The 13744-nt window shown below is 47.0% G+C and overlaps 1 protein-coding gene across 1 annotated transcript; it reads left to right on the forward strand.

The window, feature by feature from the left end:
* Positions 1-325: 325 nt before the first annotated feature.
* On the forward strand, positions 326-7430 carry LOC134535269 (protein yellow-like). Its single transcript, XM_063374342.1, has 3 exons — positions 326-540; positions 3795-3970; positions 6039-7430. Exons 1-3 carry the CDS (start codon positions 345-347, stop codon positions 6900-6902), a joined length of 1236 nt encoding a protein of 411 aa, XP_063230412.1. The 5' UTR covers positions 326-344; the 3' UTR covers positions 6903-7430.
* Positions 7431-13744: the final 6314 nt, after the last annotated feature.

The following is a 13744-nucleotide window of genomic DNA, read 5'->3' on the forward strand; positions in this document are numbered from 1 at the left end:
TTCATACAATTTTCCTTCATTCTAGTTGCATAGGTGGTTATTTATTATAATAATGTTTAGCACCTGTAAATATGAAACTAACTGTGCTGCATTTCTAATTATATTCTTTTCTTCTTATGTAGAAGATAGTTAACAAAGTATTTTAATTTAAATTTTGAGACCAAGTGATGAAATTTCTCATAATAATATCAACGGTGTTAAAGCCTTTACGAAATGTTTTCACAAATCTTACATAGAACACAACAATTAGAATTAACTGTTGTAATCTGCGAGTAGGGCTCTCCTCTTGACATTAAACATTTGTGAATGTTCTATTTACAGACTGAAGTGTGTTTCTGGTTGCCATGGCAGCGGCGGCGGCGCTGCTAGCGACGGTGCTGCTACACTGCGGCCTGGCCAGCAAGCAGCTGCACGTGAAGTACCAGTGGACCACGCCAGAGTTCCTGTTCACCAACGAGTCCATGAAACAGTCGATGATCAACTCTGGACGTTACATTCCGGGCAATGCCTTCATGGTAGATGTGGACGTTTGGACTAGAGGTTTGCATCTGTGCTGTATAGTCTACATGATACCTACTGTCCTTCGTAATTTATTTATTACGTAGGCATATATACTTAACAAGCAGCGCTCTTTACATGTGTTAAATAACTTGAAACATTAAAATATAAAAAAAAATTATGTCAGATGCTATAGTGCATTTTATGTGGTAATACAGAAATATCTTTTTTTAAAAAATCGTGATTTAAACAGTAATATTATCACTATTAAAATTAATTTTGAGTTAATAATAAATTTTTGAATTTAGTAAGTATTTTTTTTACTACCTTACATTAGATAAGACTATTATTTATAATCATTCTTAAAAGTCATTCTCCAAATTATTCCGAAAATACTACAACTTTACGTAATAAAAACCACACAATAGTTGGCTTCCTAGTTGATATTTTAGAAAGTTTTAAGACAGTAAACTTTAAAAGTTTTATCTTTGAAAGATTTGTGCAATGGGAGTGCATGACTTGATGTAAGCTTTTGGACATACGCCATTGCTAAGCACTTTTTCTGTAGAAGAAAACTAAAAAAATACCCAAAAGACAAATATGTGGTGTTTATATCCTGTTCACAACAGCAATTTTTTGCTTAGTTTGTGTTTTTTGTCTTTTGGGTATTTTTTAGTTTTCTTCTACAGGAAAAGTGCTTAGCAATGGCGTATGTCCAAAAGCTAACATCAAGTCGTTTAAAAGTTTTAATACGAGTTTCACCAATGCAGTTTAACTGTCTGTTATGGTGGGAGTAGCATTCATTGTAAAACCCCTGCGGCAGTTGAGCTTGCAGTAGTGTTCTCGTGGACGGCCGAGTAGTGTCGCTATGGGGGGCACCTGGGTGCGTCTCAGGCCGGAGCCCCGCAGTCAGGCCTGCACGCACCAGGTCCCTGCGCCCCCCACATGTCGCCTGGGCGGGCCCCAGCAGGCGGGATGGGAAGCCTTCTCTTCACAGACGAGAGAGCCAAACCACCGATCGTGCATATTCGGTTTTTTTTTTGGTTCATTGTAAAAGGTTAGCTTAGCTACATTATAAATACTTTAAAACATTGTGGACGGTTGATTTGGTTAGGATAGCTACATTAAAGATACTGTGAAATCATGTAAACGGTTTCCTAGCCCTGGATAGGTACATATTAAAAAGTTTTTGCTAAGCAACCATAAAATGATTTTACAGTATTTTTAATGTAGCTATACTTTCCTAATATAACCAACCATCCACAATGTTTTAAAGTATTTATAATGTAGCTAACCTATCCTAATCGACCGCAAAATTTAATGCCACACCGGCTTGTACAATGAGATAGAACGGAAAAAAAAAAAAAAAAAGCGAGCATGAACTTCGGGGAACATCGGGTGTGGCTCTCTCGTCTGTGGAATGAAGGCTTCCCAAGCGGGATACAGCTCTTCAAATAAAGTTGTTAAAGTTGTGTTTGCAGGATGTTATTGATAAGTTATTGTCAAGTCAGTGGCGTGGCGCAGTGGCCGAGCGCATTGTTTGGCAGCCCGCCGTTCGCCGGCTCGAGTTCTGTACCAACTGCTGCTAGTAGTTTACAACCGGGGCTCCCGGCACAGGCTTCAGGCTGAGGTGCCGAGGTGCCGCACGCCATCTTGGAGTGTGACGTTCCCGCGGCCATTTTGAAGGAGCTTAACTTGACCTCTGACCTTGATCCTTGACCTTGACCCCGACCCCGGTGGTCATCTTGGATTACACCATCTTGGATTCCTTTATTTTGTTTTCTAGAACATTCCGCCATCTTGTAATCGAATAAATTTTAACATTTATAAACATGATTCAGCCATTTTGAAAATTATGTCACTGTTGCAACTTTTATTACGAACGCCATCTAGAAAATCCAAAATAATATTTAAAAAATAAATTATTAACATTATAATTAAAACGTACTTACATTGTGAGGTCTTCGATTCGAACCTGGCGAGGGAAAACAAAAAAAAAATCGTCTTCTTGTAGTGGCAGCTGGCAGGTTGACCTCCCACCACTAATGCCAAGGCATATATTACATGGCGACCATCTTGGATACGCCATTTTTTCGTCAGGTAGAGGATGTTGCCATCACGTTAGTTTTATTTTTACCCACTAGAGTGCAGTATGATTTATTACCTTGACATCCACCATATTAATAGCCATCTTGGTCGCCATATAAAAATACTGTAATTATTTAGCTAGAAATTCGAAAAAAATGCCAAAAAAAATCAAACATATCAGCAACTAATGTATTGATTGACTCAATCGATTGCTGTACTTGGTTCAATGTTTTTTCAATTTAAAAATAATTTAATCAATATAATCTCAATTTAATAAAAAAAATGGCTAGGTTCAAGATATAAAACACACATTTTTTAAACAAATATGTATTATGTAAAGTCTACAACAAGAAAAAATAATTGAATTAATACTATAATTATTTAACAAATTATGTTTAACATTTCATGTTGTGCAGTTCAAAACACTGTATAGCTGTAGGACCCGTTTTACGGGGTTGATCAACGATATACTTACACACATCAATATTGCGCTGATGTTTTTTAACCTGAGGTCTCACAATTCGGGAAAAGTTTTTGATGTAACAGTAGTGTGCAGCATTGTTTTCATTTGTCCCAAGCAACAGCTCGAAATGATCATTCATTTCTTGTTTAGTTACACAAATCGGGCACACCTTAGTATCCTCATTTAGCGCATACGCATTAACTGACACTTCAGGATTATATTTCTCAAAACATTTTATCTAATGTAATGGTGGTGGATAGTCCAGAACACTAAGTCGTACTTATTCTCCAAACCATTATACTGCTCTTTTGTTTACGATCTACTCGAGCAAAGCAATAAATGTCGATGCCTGAATCGTCTAGCACTTATTTGTATTACTGTGCACATCTTGTAGGCTAAATACCCGGATTGTCGTAATGTGAAAATACTTTATCGCACTTGTCACACTTATATGTCCTCCGAGGCAATGTCAGAGACCTACTGCAGCATGGATTCCAAAATGCTTATTACACTTGTCACACCGAAAAAGTGTTCTTGTTCATTTTATGGACATGTGCTTCTTTCATGAATGCGAGCACACGAAGTTGTGGTGAAAGAAACAACACAGTAACAGCTCTGGCGCGTTGAACATTCCAATGAGAGTCCATCGTTCATTGAAGTGTCCGAGTCGCAGACAACACTGGTGAAACTTCAACAGCGGAAGTCTCCGATGTCTCCTCCTGCAGTGCTGTTGTTTGTGTTGCAGGGTCCAGAGAGAAGGTGATCGTGACCACGCCTCGTCTGAGACCTGGAACTCCAGCCACACTCTCGCTGCTGTCCAGGGCCAATGCCTCCGCCAGTCCTCTGCTGGAGCCATACCCCAACTGGGCGTGGAACAGCCAGGGCGACTGCAACGCCCTCACGTCCGTCTTCAGGACCCAGGTCAGCCTCTGTCTCTCTGCACGCTCCAGGGTGTGGCTGGCAGTACTCAGTCTTCATCAATTGGGATATATGTGATATAAAAAAACTGAAGGACTGGAGTTTTGACGATTGCTGGCCGAAGTTGAGCTGCTAACGAGCCGTCAGGGCGCCTTAAGTCGTCCTGCTTGCTGGAGGAAGGACTCGAAGGCAGTGTTCTTAGGTCCGCATCTGACCCTTGGACCCTGTCTGTGAACATATCCGAAACAAACATGTTCAGAACTGGTTCACAAACAGTTAGCAAAATAGGCAGAAAATGCCTTCTAACCACGATGATGTTCGGGGAATAAAGGATGTCAAAAACTCACCATACAGGGAGATGGCTTCTAGCGTCAGCCAGGGTGCGGAGCTCGTGAACATGCAGTTGTCGCGGACGTCTTCATGATTCAAAAGAATAGAAAATATAATAAAGTATGATTAACGAAGCATGACTACTTCTACGGGGTACACAGACTGACTAATTGCTAATTACTAGAGTTGTAGGGATCACATCCCTTGCTTAGCTGATTACATCTTTAAACAACAGCTGGAGTGAAGTCATGATGTTGACGATGCGGTGTGGTCAGCCTGGAGTCGCGGTGCGAAGTCAGTTTGGTACGACAGCGACTCTTAATTAAAATACGACATCAATCAAAAGAAAAGGGGGAGGCTTTCGCTTCCGGTACAAAAGGTCCCGAAGATTACCGAGGGGCCTGTCGAGAAATACTGACTTCGATATCTATAAGTTGATGGTACTGGCCGATGTCAGCGCGACCTACTGAGGGGGGTCCAACACAAGGAGAGATCGACTCACACGAGGCGACTGCTAAAGCATTGGCATTATGGAGGGGACTAGTGCAGTGCTCTGGTGGCTTGGAAATGAACTACGGGGTACTGTTTGTTGCGGGAGATGCCAGGGGGCAGACGTTTAGCGGGCGATAAAACACCCAGGGGAAATAATTCGCAACTCTGCCGCTAGAGTGCATAGGCAGTACTTTCTGAGACTGGAGCCGTGGCCTCGAAACAGGCAGGGGTTATTGACCGGTCTGTACTCTGGGCAGTGTTCCCACGAAAGACTGGAGAGGGGGGTGTGAACTGCGAAGACAGTGGGAACGAGGCTCTACTGAGCCCGGAGGCATGTCTGAACGTTGGTGAAAATGACTCGAGATCATGCCATAGAGTACTTACATCAGGCGAGGTCTTAGAAACAGCCTCCTCTGTCAGCTTGCAGGGCATAGTAGTTCTTGTCACGGCTCGGAGAAGAATTACAGGCGACATACGTGCGCCAAAGCGGGGATAATACGATAGCCCTTGCTGGGTTGCAAGGTTGGCAAATTATATTTATGCTGGGAACGATTAGGGAGACAGGTCTGACAAAGATTAAACGGGAGTGGACAGTAAACAGAAAAAGTTTAAGTTCTTCCAGAAAAAAATAAAATGACTGGACACAGAATTTTTAAAAAAATCAAATTTATAATTGTGCCAAAAATACTAGTTGGCAGCACAGCGACCAAATTGGTTCAAAGACGGAGGGAATCTGTAACTTATGGTCATGTGGGATTATTTTTTCTGAGTTACCCAGTTATTTTGGATTCCATAAGTAGAAACACATTCTGTGACTGATGTATTAGGAAGACAATCCTTTTTTTACAGACATTAATGTCACAGATTGAAATGGGACTGGAATGCCAGTGTATCCTTGTTTTCTTCAGTTTACTAAACAACATAAGTAAAGACTACGGTGGACCAGAAAATTCTGTCATTCGATTCTTGCTGGCTGCCCAAGTTACTGTATGCAGTTTACCTTCGGAGTGACATAAAATAATATATTTTACATACAGTCATGATTTATGAATTGTTTCTTAAGGCATAAACAGTCTGTGAGACATTGAAATTCATGTATATTTCAATGACTGTAAATTCTGAACAAGAGCCATTCAGGTTATATTTTCAGTGGGTAAGACCCGGACTGGCTGCATGTGGAAGGTGGTCTCTGAGTTGCTCCCACAGTGTTCGCCAGCTGCCACGTGGACGAGTGCTCCCGGGTGTGCAGGTGGACTCGAGGGGGCGACTGTGGCTGGCGGACAGCGGCGCGGTGGACGTGCTAGCGAGCCAGAGGCAGGTCTGCCGGCCGCAGGTGCTGGTGTTCGACCTGCGCACCAGCAGGCTGCTGCACCGCTACCAGGTCCCCCGGGAGGACCTCAGGAGCGACTCGCTGCTGGTCAACCTCGCCGTGGAGGAGCGGGGCCGCGGTGCCGTCGCCTACCTCGCCGACGTGACGCAGCACGGCCTGGTCGTGTACGACGTCTCCCAGAGTCGCTCCTGGCGCGTCAGCAGCAGCTTCTTCCAGCCGTCGCCGCCCGCCACGCACTTCACCGTCGCCGGCGAGTCGTTCACGCTCCAGGACGGCTTGTTCGGCCTGGCCCTGGGCCCCGTCTTGCGCGGCGACCGCACCCTCTACTTCCACAGCCTGGCCAGCTACCGCGAGGTCTGGGTGCGCACCTCGCTGCTCAGGAACCAGTCGCTGTTCGCCGCCAACACCAGCGCTGCGGCGGGGCTGTTCACGCAGTCTCCGGGCGAGCGCTCCTCGCAGACTGCCGCCACGGCCATGAGCAGGCGGGGAGTGCTGTTCTTCAGCCCGCTGGCCAACACCTCCCTGAACTGCTGGAACTCCCGTCTGCCGTACACCAGCTCCAACCTGGTGCAGCTCGTGAGGGATGACGAGGCGCTGCAGTTCGTGAGCGGCATGAAGATAGTGCGGGACAGGTCTGGGCGGGAGGTGCTGTGGGCGCTATCCTGCCGCTTCCAGAGGCTCATGACCGGCTCCTTCGACCCCGCGGAGGTCAACTTCCGCGTGCTGACGGCGCCCGTGGCCGACCTGGTGCGGGGCTCCAAGTGCAGGGTGCTGCTGGACTAGCAGCACGGCCACTGCTGTGGACCAGTGTTTACAGATCAAGTACCAGTGTGATCCACTGCATTAGTTCTTTAGACTAACTGACACAAGAAACAGACTTGTAATTCTATTAGAGCTATGAATGTTGCTTTATTTTTAAATTGGGTTTTTTATATGTATTAAGACTAATGTTTCATGTTTTATATTAACGTATGTTACAATGATTTATGTTATCTTAACTAGAGACAATAAGTGTGACCATTATTTGAATTAAATAGCATTTTATTAATATTCCAGTTAGTCATTTTACTGTCAACTTTAGTGTAATTAAATTTTCTTTTCTTAAGAAAATTCTGAAAGTATTTGTTGTTATAACTGTAGGGCAAAACACCAATTTAAAACGTGTGTATATGTTTTTAAAAATAATGTTCAAAGTAAATACAGATATATACATTTTAAAAGAGTTTCTTTGCGTTAAGTGTACAGTTGTCTAAAAAAATTTTTGACGAAAAAAAGACATTAACTTATCTAATAAAAGAGTTTTGATTTGCATTTATTGTTGTTTTCTTATTTCATTCTACAAATGTATCTGATATGTGGTTCGACATGGTGCTTCTACTTTCGCTGCCACCATCACGACCCATTACCTTCCTCCTTGTTTTCTCACTACTCGGATTGTGTTTCTTCTTTGTGTGTCCTCCTATTTCTGCAGGTCTAGCCATCACTCTGCGCATGCGTGGGTCAGCTGCTGCACCTGGTTGTTTAGTTAAAAGTTATTAGCAGAGTGGTCGACGATATCTGTGGCAATTTTCCTTGTAACTTTAGTGAGCAGTATTAGTGTAGAGTGATTATGTAATATCTTCCTCCCTTTTATTTGTGAAATTTTGTTTGGCTGCTTCACACTGGTCTTTCTTTGGTTGAAGTTTATTTTCATTTCGAGATGTTTTAAATAATGAGTATAGGCCAACAATGGAATTGGGGTCTTATTTATTTTTACATAGGTTTGTTCTGATACAACTATAAAATAACATGTACTAGTAATTAGTCACTTAATCTAGATTCACTACAATAATTGTGCTCATTTAATGCTTAATGTTCAAAATGCTACCAAGTTTTTTTTTGAATTTTTGATTAATTACTTACTTATTACAATAGTTTAAGCAATTGTTATTATTTTCGAGGCAAAGGATTAAAATTAATTAAAAGAACAACAATAATGCCCATCATTCTTAAATACTTTATAAAATAAAACCAAATCGGTTTTCGATTTACTAGGTGTGCAGTTCCTATAAATAATTATTTTAATTCGTGAATATAATGTGGAATATTTTTTACTAACAAACTCAGACATGTTCTATTATAGAGTTCATTTTTTGTTTAATATTATTTTGCTCACAGTATTTGTTTTTACCATAAGTAACAAATCAAAACTATGTAGTATGAAATAAATAAACCAATAGAATGTGCTTTATATTAAAAGTGATTACAGCAATTATATACAAATAAAAAATAATAACATGTTTCTTTGCTTAAAGTACAATCTGTACACTACAATAATCATCTATAGAAAGAATGTAAAACCTTTTTTTCCTAGTAATCGAATTAGAACCAAATTGAAAAGAATTTATTTTGGTTGGGGTACGCACATATTTCACTGCACAATATAAGTCTAATTGAAGTTAAAGTTAAAATGCGATTTGAATTAAAATAATGCCATATTTTTAACATATTTTTTAAGTTGTGATTACTCCTTGCTTTGTCTATTGAAGTTCACAGGGTACAGGGTACAGGGTACAGGGTACAGGGTACAGGGTACAGGGTACAGGGTACAGGGTACAATGGCGCCGACCACTAGGAGCCTGGCCTCCCAGCTGCGGCGAGGCAACGACGTAGCGTAGGCTCTTCAGTTTTATAAATGTATGGTTATGAATTTCCACATAGGCATCTCCGACAAAAAATAAGAAAGGTAAATATGTTGTTTAGTTAATAGTAAGAATAAATACTAATAACTAATATTTTACCTAAGACATATGATAAATTTCATTTACATTTCAAATAAAGAAGCTATTGTACCCAAATATAAAAAAATGGTATCGGTTTTAAGTTAAATTATTTAATTATTCTAGTAATTTCCAATCATAATAAATGATACCGTAAGTGAAAACGATGGCATAAATTTACATTTACCATTTTTCTTCATTTTTAACATTGGATACCTCATTAAATGAGAAGTAATCGCCGCATGTTTTGAAGACTTCCGTTCTTGTGTTTCCCTTTTGTTTTGTCGTCAGTGCAGCTCGCCCCCTTTTAGGTTTGTTTTTCTTTTTTAACTTCATCTTTTGTTCCATAGCACAGGCGCACTTGCACCTCCGCGAAGTATGTGTGCTTGCGTTCCCTCGGTTGGGGCCTTGTTCTTTCTTCCTTCTTCTTCCTTCTTCTTCCCTCTTCCTTCTTCATTCTAATTCCTTCCTCTCCTCCCTTTTCCTCGGGCTGTATCGTCCGTCACGGGCTCTCATCGCTGAGACTAGACCTGCTACCCCGCGGGGCATGACACACGCAAGTACAGTTTGTGAATTGCGATTGGCATTTCGTGGCGATGCTCGAGATATTAACTTTTGCTTCTCTGAGTTTTATTCTAAATTCTCTTTTGGCTTGCAACTTCAAAATTCAAGTTCGGCAAATGTTGTCCGTGTGTTAGCTTCGTATGCCAAGTGTGCCTGCGGTATGGCATGGAGGCGGTGTTCCCGCGTGAACTTTTGCTATGTTTGAGCCTTTACAAAACAAAATGAAAACCTAACTTTTATAATTATGGCGGTAATGTTATCGTTAATATTTTTTTCCATTTTGTTTTACGTGAATTAATAAGCATGCTATCACCACTTGCATTGTGGGTCTTGGTTGATTTCTTTGGCGTGTTAGAATAATCAATCTTAAAAGATTTTGTTTTTAATAAAATCTTCTTTACACCTACCATTTTATTGTGCCTATTTATTTAGTAAAAACGTAAAAAATGAAAATGAAATAAGAAAAATTGGTTGTCTGTAAAGTCGGTTTACGGACGATAGTTCAACGTGACGTCATAGCAAAACATTGATGAAATAATTGCATAGTTTTATGAATAAAATTGAATTATTTTTATTGAATAATCACTATTTTGTATAGATACAAAGAAGTAGTGAAATTAAATCTACAATTTAATTGATAATTTTACTTTTATTTTCACTCATTAATTCAAATATGTTTATTACTTTAACGAAGAGATTATTTTAACTATAACTTTTATACATGTTTTCTATTTAACTTCTTCCTATCTGTGTTATTCTGTTAAGGATAGGACGATGATAGGAAAAGTAGGAAACGAATGGGAGTGTTTCAAGTTTAATTTGCCTCGAAAAAGTCAAATCGATGGTTGTTCCAATCGAGTGGAAGAGAGATAGATGCGGCGCAAGTGTACAATGAGCGTAACGGGACACAGTGTAACGGGACAATGTGCGTTACGGGACACTTTATCGTGCGTGCAGCCGGCGTTCATCGATTTATTAGACGTTGTCACGTCAAAACCTAGCAGCGATGCCCGGGAACTGCGCGATGAAGCCTGGGCTCGTCAGCAGTTGGACTGTAAACACTACCTCAGCACAGACACCTGACTCCTGTCTCCTGCTGACCTGTTTCCAGCTCCCCGCTGTAGGGTCGTCCAGTTCCAGCTCCCCGCTGTAGGGTCGTCCAGTTCCAGCTCCCCGCTGTAGGGTCGTCCAGTTCCAGCTCCCCGCTGTAGGGTCGCCCAGTTCCAGCTCCCCGCTGTAGGGTCGCCCAGTTCCAGCTCCCCGCTGTAGGGTCGTCCAGTTCCAGCTCCCCGCTGTAGGGTCGCCCAGTTCCAGCTCCCCGCTGTAGGGTCGCCCAGTTCCAGCTCCCCGCTGTAGGGTCGTCCAGTTCCAGCTCCCCGCTGTAGGGTCGCCCAGTTCCAGCTCCCCGCTGTAGGGTCGCCCAGTTCCAGCTCCCCGCTGTAGGGTCGCCCAGTTCCAGCTCCCCGCTGTAGGTTCGTCCAGTTCCAGCTCCCCGCTGTAGGGTCGTCCAGTTCCAGCTCCCCGCTGTAGGGTCGTCCAGTTCCAGCTCCCCGCTGTAGGGTCGTCCAGTTCCAGCTCCCCGCTGTAGGGTCGCCCAGTTCCAGCTCCCCGCTGTAGGGTCGCCCAGTTCCAGCTCCCCGCTGTAGGGTCGCCCAGTTCCAGCTCCCCGCTGTAGGGTCGTCCAGTTCCAGCTCCCCGCTGTAGGGTCGTCCAGTTCCAGCTCCCCGCTGTAGGGTCGTCCAGTTCCAGCTCCCCGCTGTAGGGCCGTCCAGTTCCAGCTCCCCGCTGTAGGGCCGTCCAGTTCCAGCTCCCCGCTGTAGGGTCGTCCAGTTCCAGCTCCCCGCTGTAGGGTCGCCCAGTTCCAGCTCCCCGCTGTAGGGTCGCCCAGTTCCAGCTCCCCGCTGTAGGGTCGGCCAGTTCCAGCTCCCCGCTGTAGGGTCGTCCAGTTCCAGCTCCCCGCTGTAGGGTCGTCCAGTTCCAGCTCCCCGCTGTAGGGTCGCCCAGTTCCAGCTCCCCGCTGTAGGGTCGTCCAGTTCCAGCTCCCCGCTGTAGGGTCGTCCAGTTCCAGCTCCCCGCTGTAGGGTCGCCCAGTTCCAGCTCCCCGCAGTAGGGTCGCCCAGTTCCAGCTCCCCGCTGTAGGGTCGCCCAGTTCCAGCTCCCCGCTGTAGGGTCGCCCAGTTCCAGCTCCCCGCTGTAGGGTCGCCCAGTTCCAGCTCCCCGCTGTAGGGTCGTCCAGTTCCAGCTCCCCGCTGTAGGGTCGTCCAGTTCCAGCTCCCCGCTGTAGGGTCGCCCAGTTCCAGCTCCCCGCTGTAGGGTCGTCCAGTTCCAGCTCCCCGCTGTAGGGTCGTCCAGTTCCAGCTCCCCGCTGTAGGGTCGTCCAGTTCCAGCTCCCCGCTGTAGGGTCGCCCAGTTCCAGCTCCCCGCTGTAGGGTCGCCCAGTTCCAGCTCCCCGCTGTAGGGTCGCCCAGTTCCAGCTCCCCGCTGTAGGGTCGCCCAGTTCCAGCTCCCCGCTGTAGGGTCGTCCAGTTCCAGCTCCCCGCTGTAGGGTCGCCCAGTTCCAGCTCCCCGCTGTAGGGTCGTCCAGTTCCAGCTCCCCGCTGTAGGGTCGCCCAGTTCCAGCTCCCCGCTGTAGGGTCGCCCAGTTCCAGCTCCCCGCTGTAGGGTCGTCCAGTTCCAGCTCCCCGCTGTAGGGTCGCCCAGTTCCAGCTCCCCGCTGTAGGGTCGTCCAGTTCCAGCTCCCCGCTGTAGGGTCGCCCAGTTCCAGCTCCCCGCTGTAGGGTCGCCCAGTTCCAGCTCCCCGCTGTAGCGTCGTCCAGTTCCAGCTCCCCGCTGTAGGGTCGTCCAGTTCCAGCTCCCCGCTGTAGGGTCGTCCAGTTCCAGCTCCCCGCTGTAGGGTCGTCCAGTTCCAGCTCCCCGCTGTAGGGTCGTCCAGTTCCAGCTCCCCGCTGTAGGGTCGTCCAGTTCCAGCTCCCCGCTGTAGGGTCGTCCAGTTCCAGCTCCCCGCTGTAGGGTCGTCCAGTTCCAGCTCCCCGCTGTAGGGTCGTCCAGTTCCAGCTCCCCGCTGTAGGGTCGTCCAGTTCCAGCTCCCCGCTGTAGGGTGGTCCAGTTCCAGCTCCCCGCTGTAGGGTCGCCCAGATCCAGCTCCCCGCTGTAGGGTGGTCCAGTTCCAGCTCCCCGCTGTAGGGTCGTCCAGTTCCAGCTCCCCGCTGTAGGGTGGTCCAGTTCCAGCTCCCCGCTGTAGGGTCGTCCAGTTCCAGCTCCCCGCTGTAGGGTCGTCCAGTTCCAGCTCCCCGCTGTAGGGTGGTCCAGTTCCAGCTCCCCGCTGTAGGGTCGTCCAGTTCCAGCTCCCCGCTGTAGGGTCGTCCAGTTCCAGCTCCCCGCTGTAGGGTCGTCCAGTTCCAGCTCCCCGCTGTAGGGTCGTCCAGTTCCAGCTCCCCGCTGTAGGGTCGTCCAGTTCCAGCTCCCCGCTGTAGGGTCGTCCAGTTCCAGCTCCCCGCTGTAGGGTCGTCCAGTTCCAGCTCCCCGCTGTAGGGTCGTCCAGTTCCAGCTCCCCGCTGTAGGGTCGCCCAGTTCCAGCTCCCCGCTGTAGGGTCGCCCAGTTCCAGCTCCCCGCTGTAGGGTCGCCCAGTTCCAGCTCCCCGCTGTAGGGTCGCCCAGTTCCAGCTCCCCGCTGTAGGGTCGCCCAGTTCCAGCTCCCCGCTGTAGGGTCGCCCAGTTCCAGCTCCCCGCTGTAGGGTCGCCCAGTTCCAGCTCCCCGCTGTAGGGTCGCCCAGTTCCAGCTCCCCGCTGTAGGGTCGCCCAGTTCCAGCTCCCCGCTGTAGGGTCGCCCAGTTCCAGCTCGCCGCTGTAGGGTCGCCCAGTTCCAGCTCCCCGCTGTAGGGTCGTCCAGTTCCAGCTCCCCGCTGTAGGGTCGCCCAGTTCCAGCTCCCCGCTGTAGGGTCGCCCAGTTCCAGCTCCCCGCTGTAGGGTCGCCCAGTTCCAGCTCCCCGCTGTAGGGTCGTCCAGTTCCAGCTCCCGGCTGTAGGGTCGTCCAGTTCCAGCTCCCCGCTGTAGGGTCGCAAAGTTCCAGCTCCCCGCTGTAGGGTCGTCCAGTTCCAGCTCCCCGCTGTAGGGTCGCCCAGTTCCAGCTCCCCGCTGTAGGGTCGTCCAGTTCCAGCTCCCCGCTGTAGGGTCGTCCAGTTCCAGCTCCCCGCTGTAGGGTCGTCCAGTTCCAGCTCCCCGCTGTAGGGTCGCCCAGTTCCAGCTCCCCGCTGTAGGGTCGCCCAGTTCCAGCTCCCCGCTGTAGGGTCGTCCAGTTCCAGC

The sequence above is a fragment of the Bacillus rossius genome, chromosome 8, assembly GCF_032445375.1.
Source record: "Bacillus rossius redtenbacheri isolate Brsri chromosome 8, Brsri_v3, whole genome shotgun sequence".
Taxonomy (NCBI): domain Eukaryota; kingdom Metazoa; phylum Arthropoda; class Insecta; order Phasmatodea; family Bacillidae; genus Bacillus; species Bacillus rossius.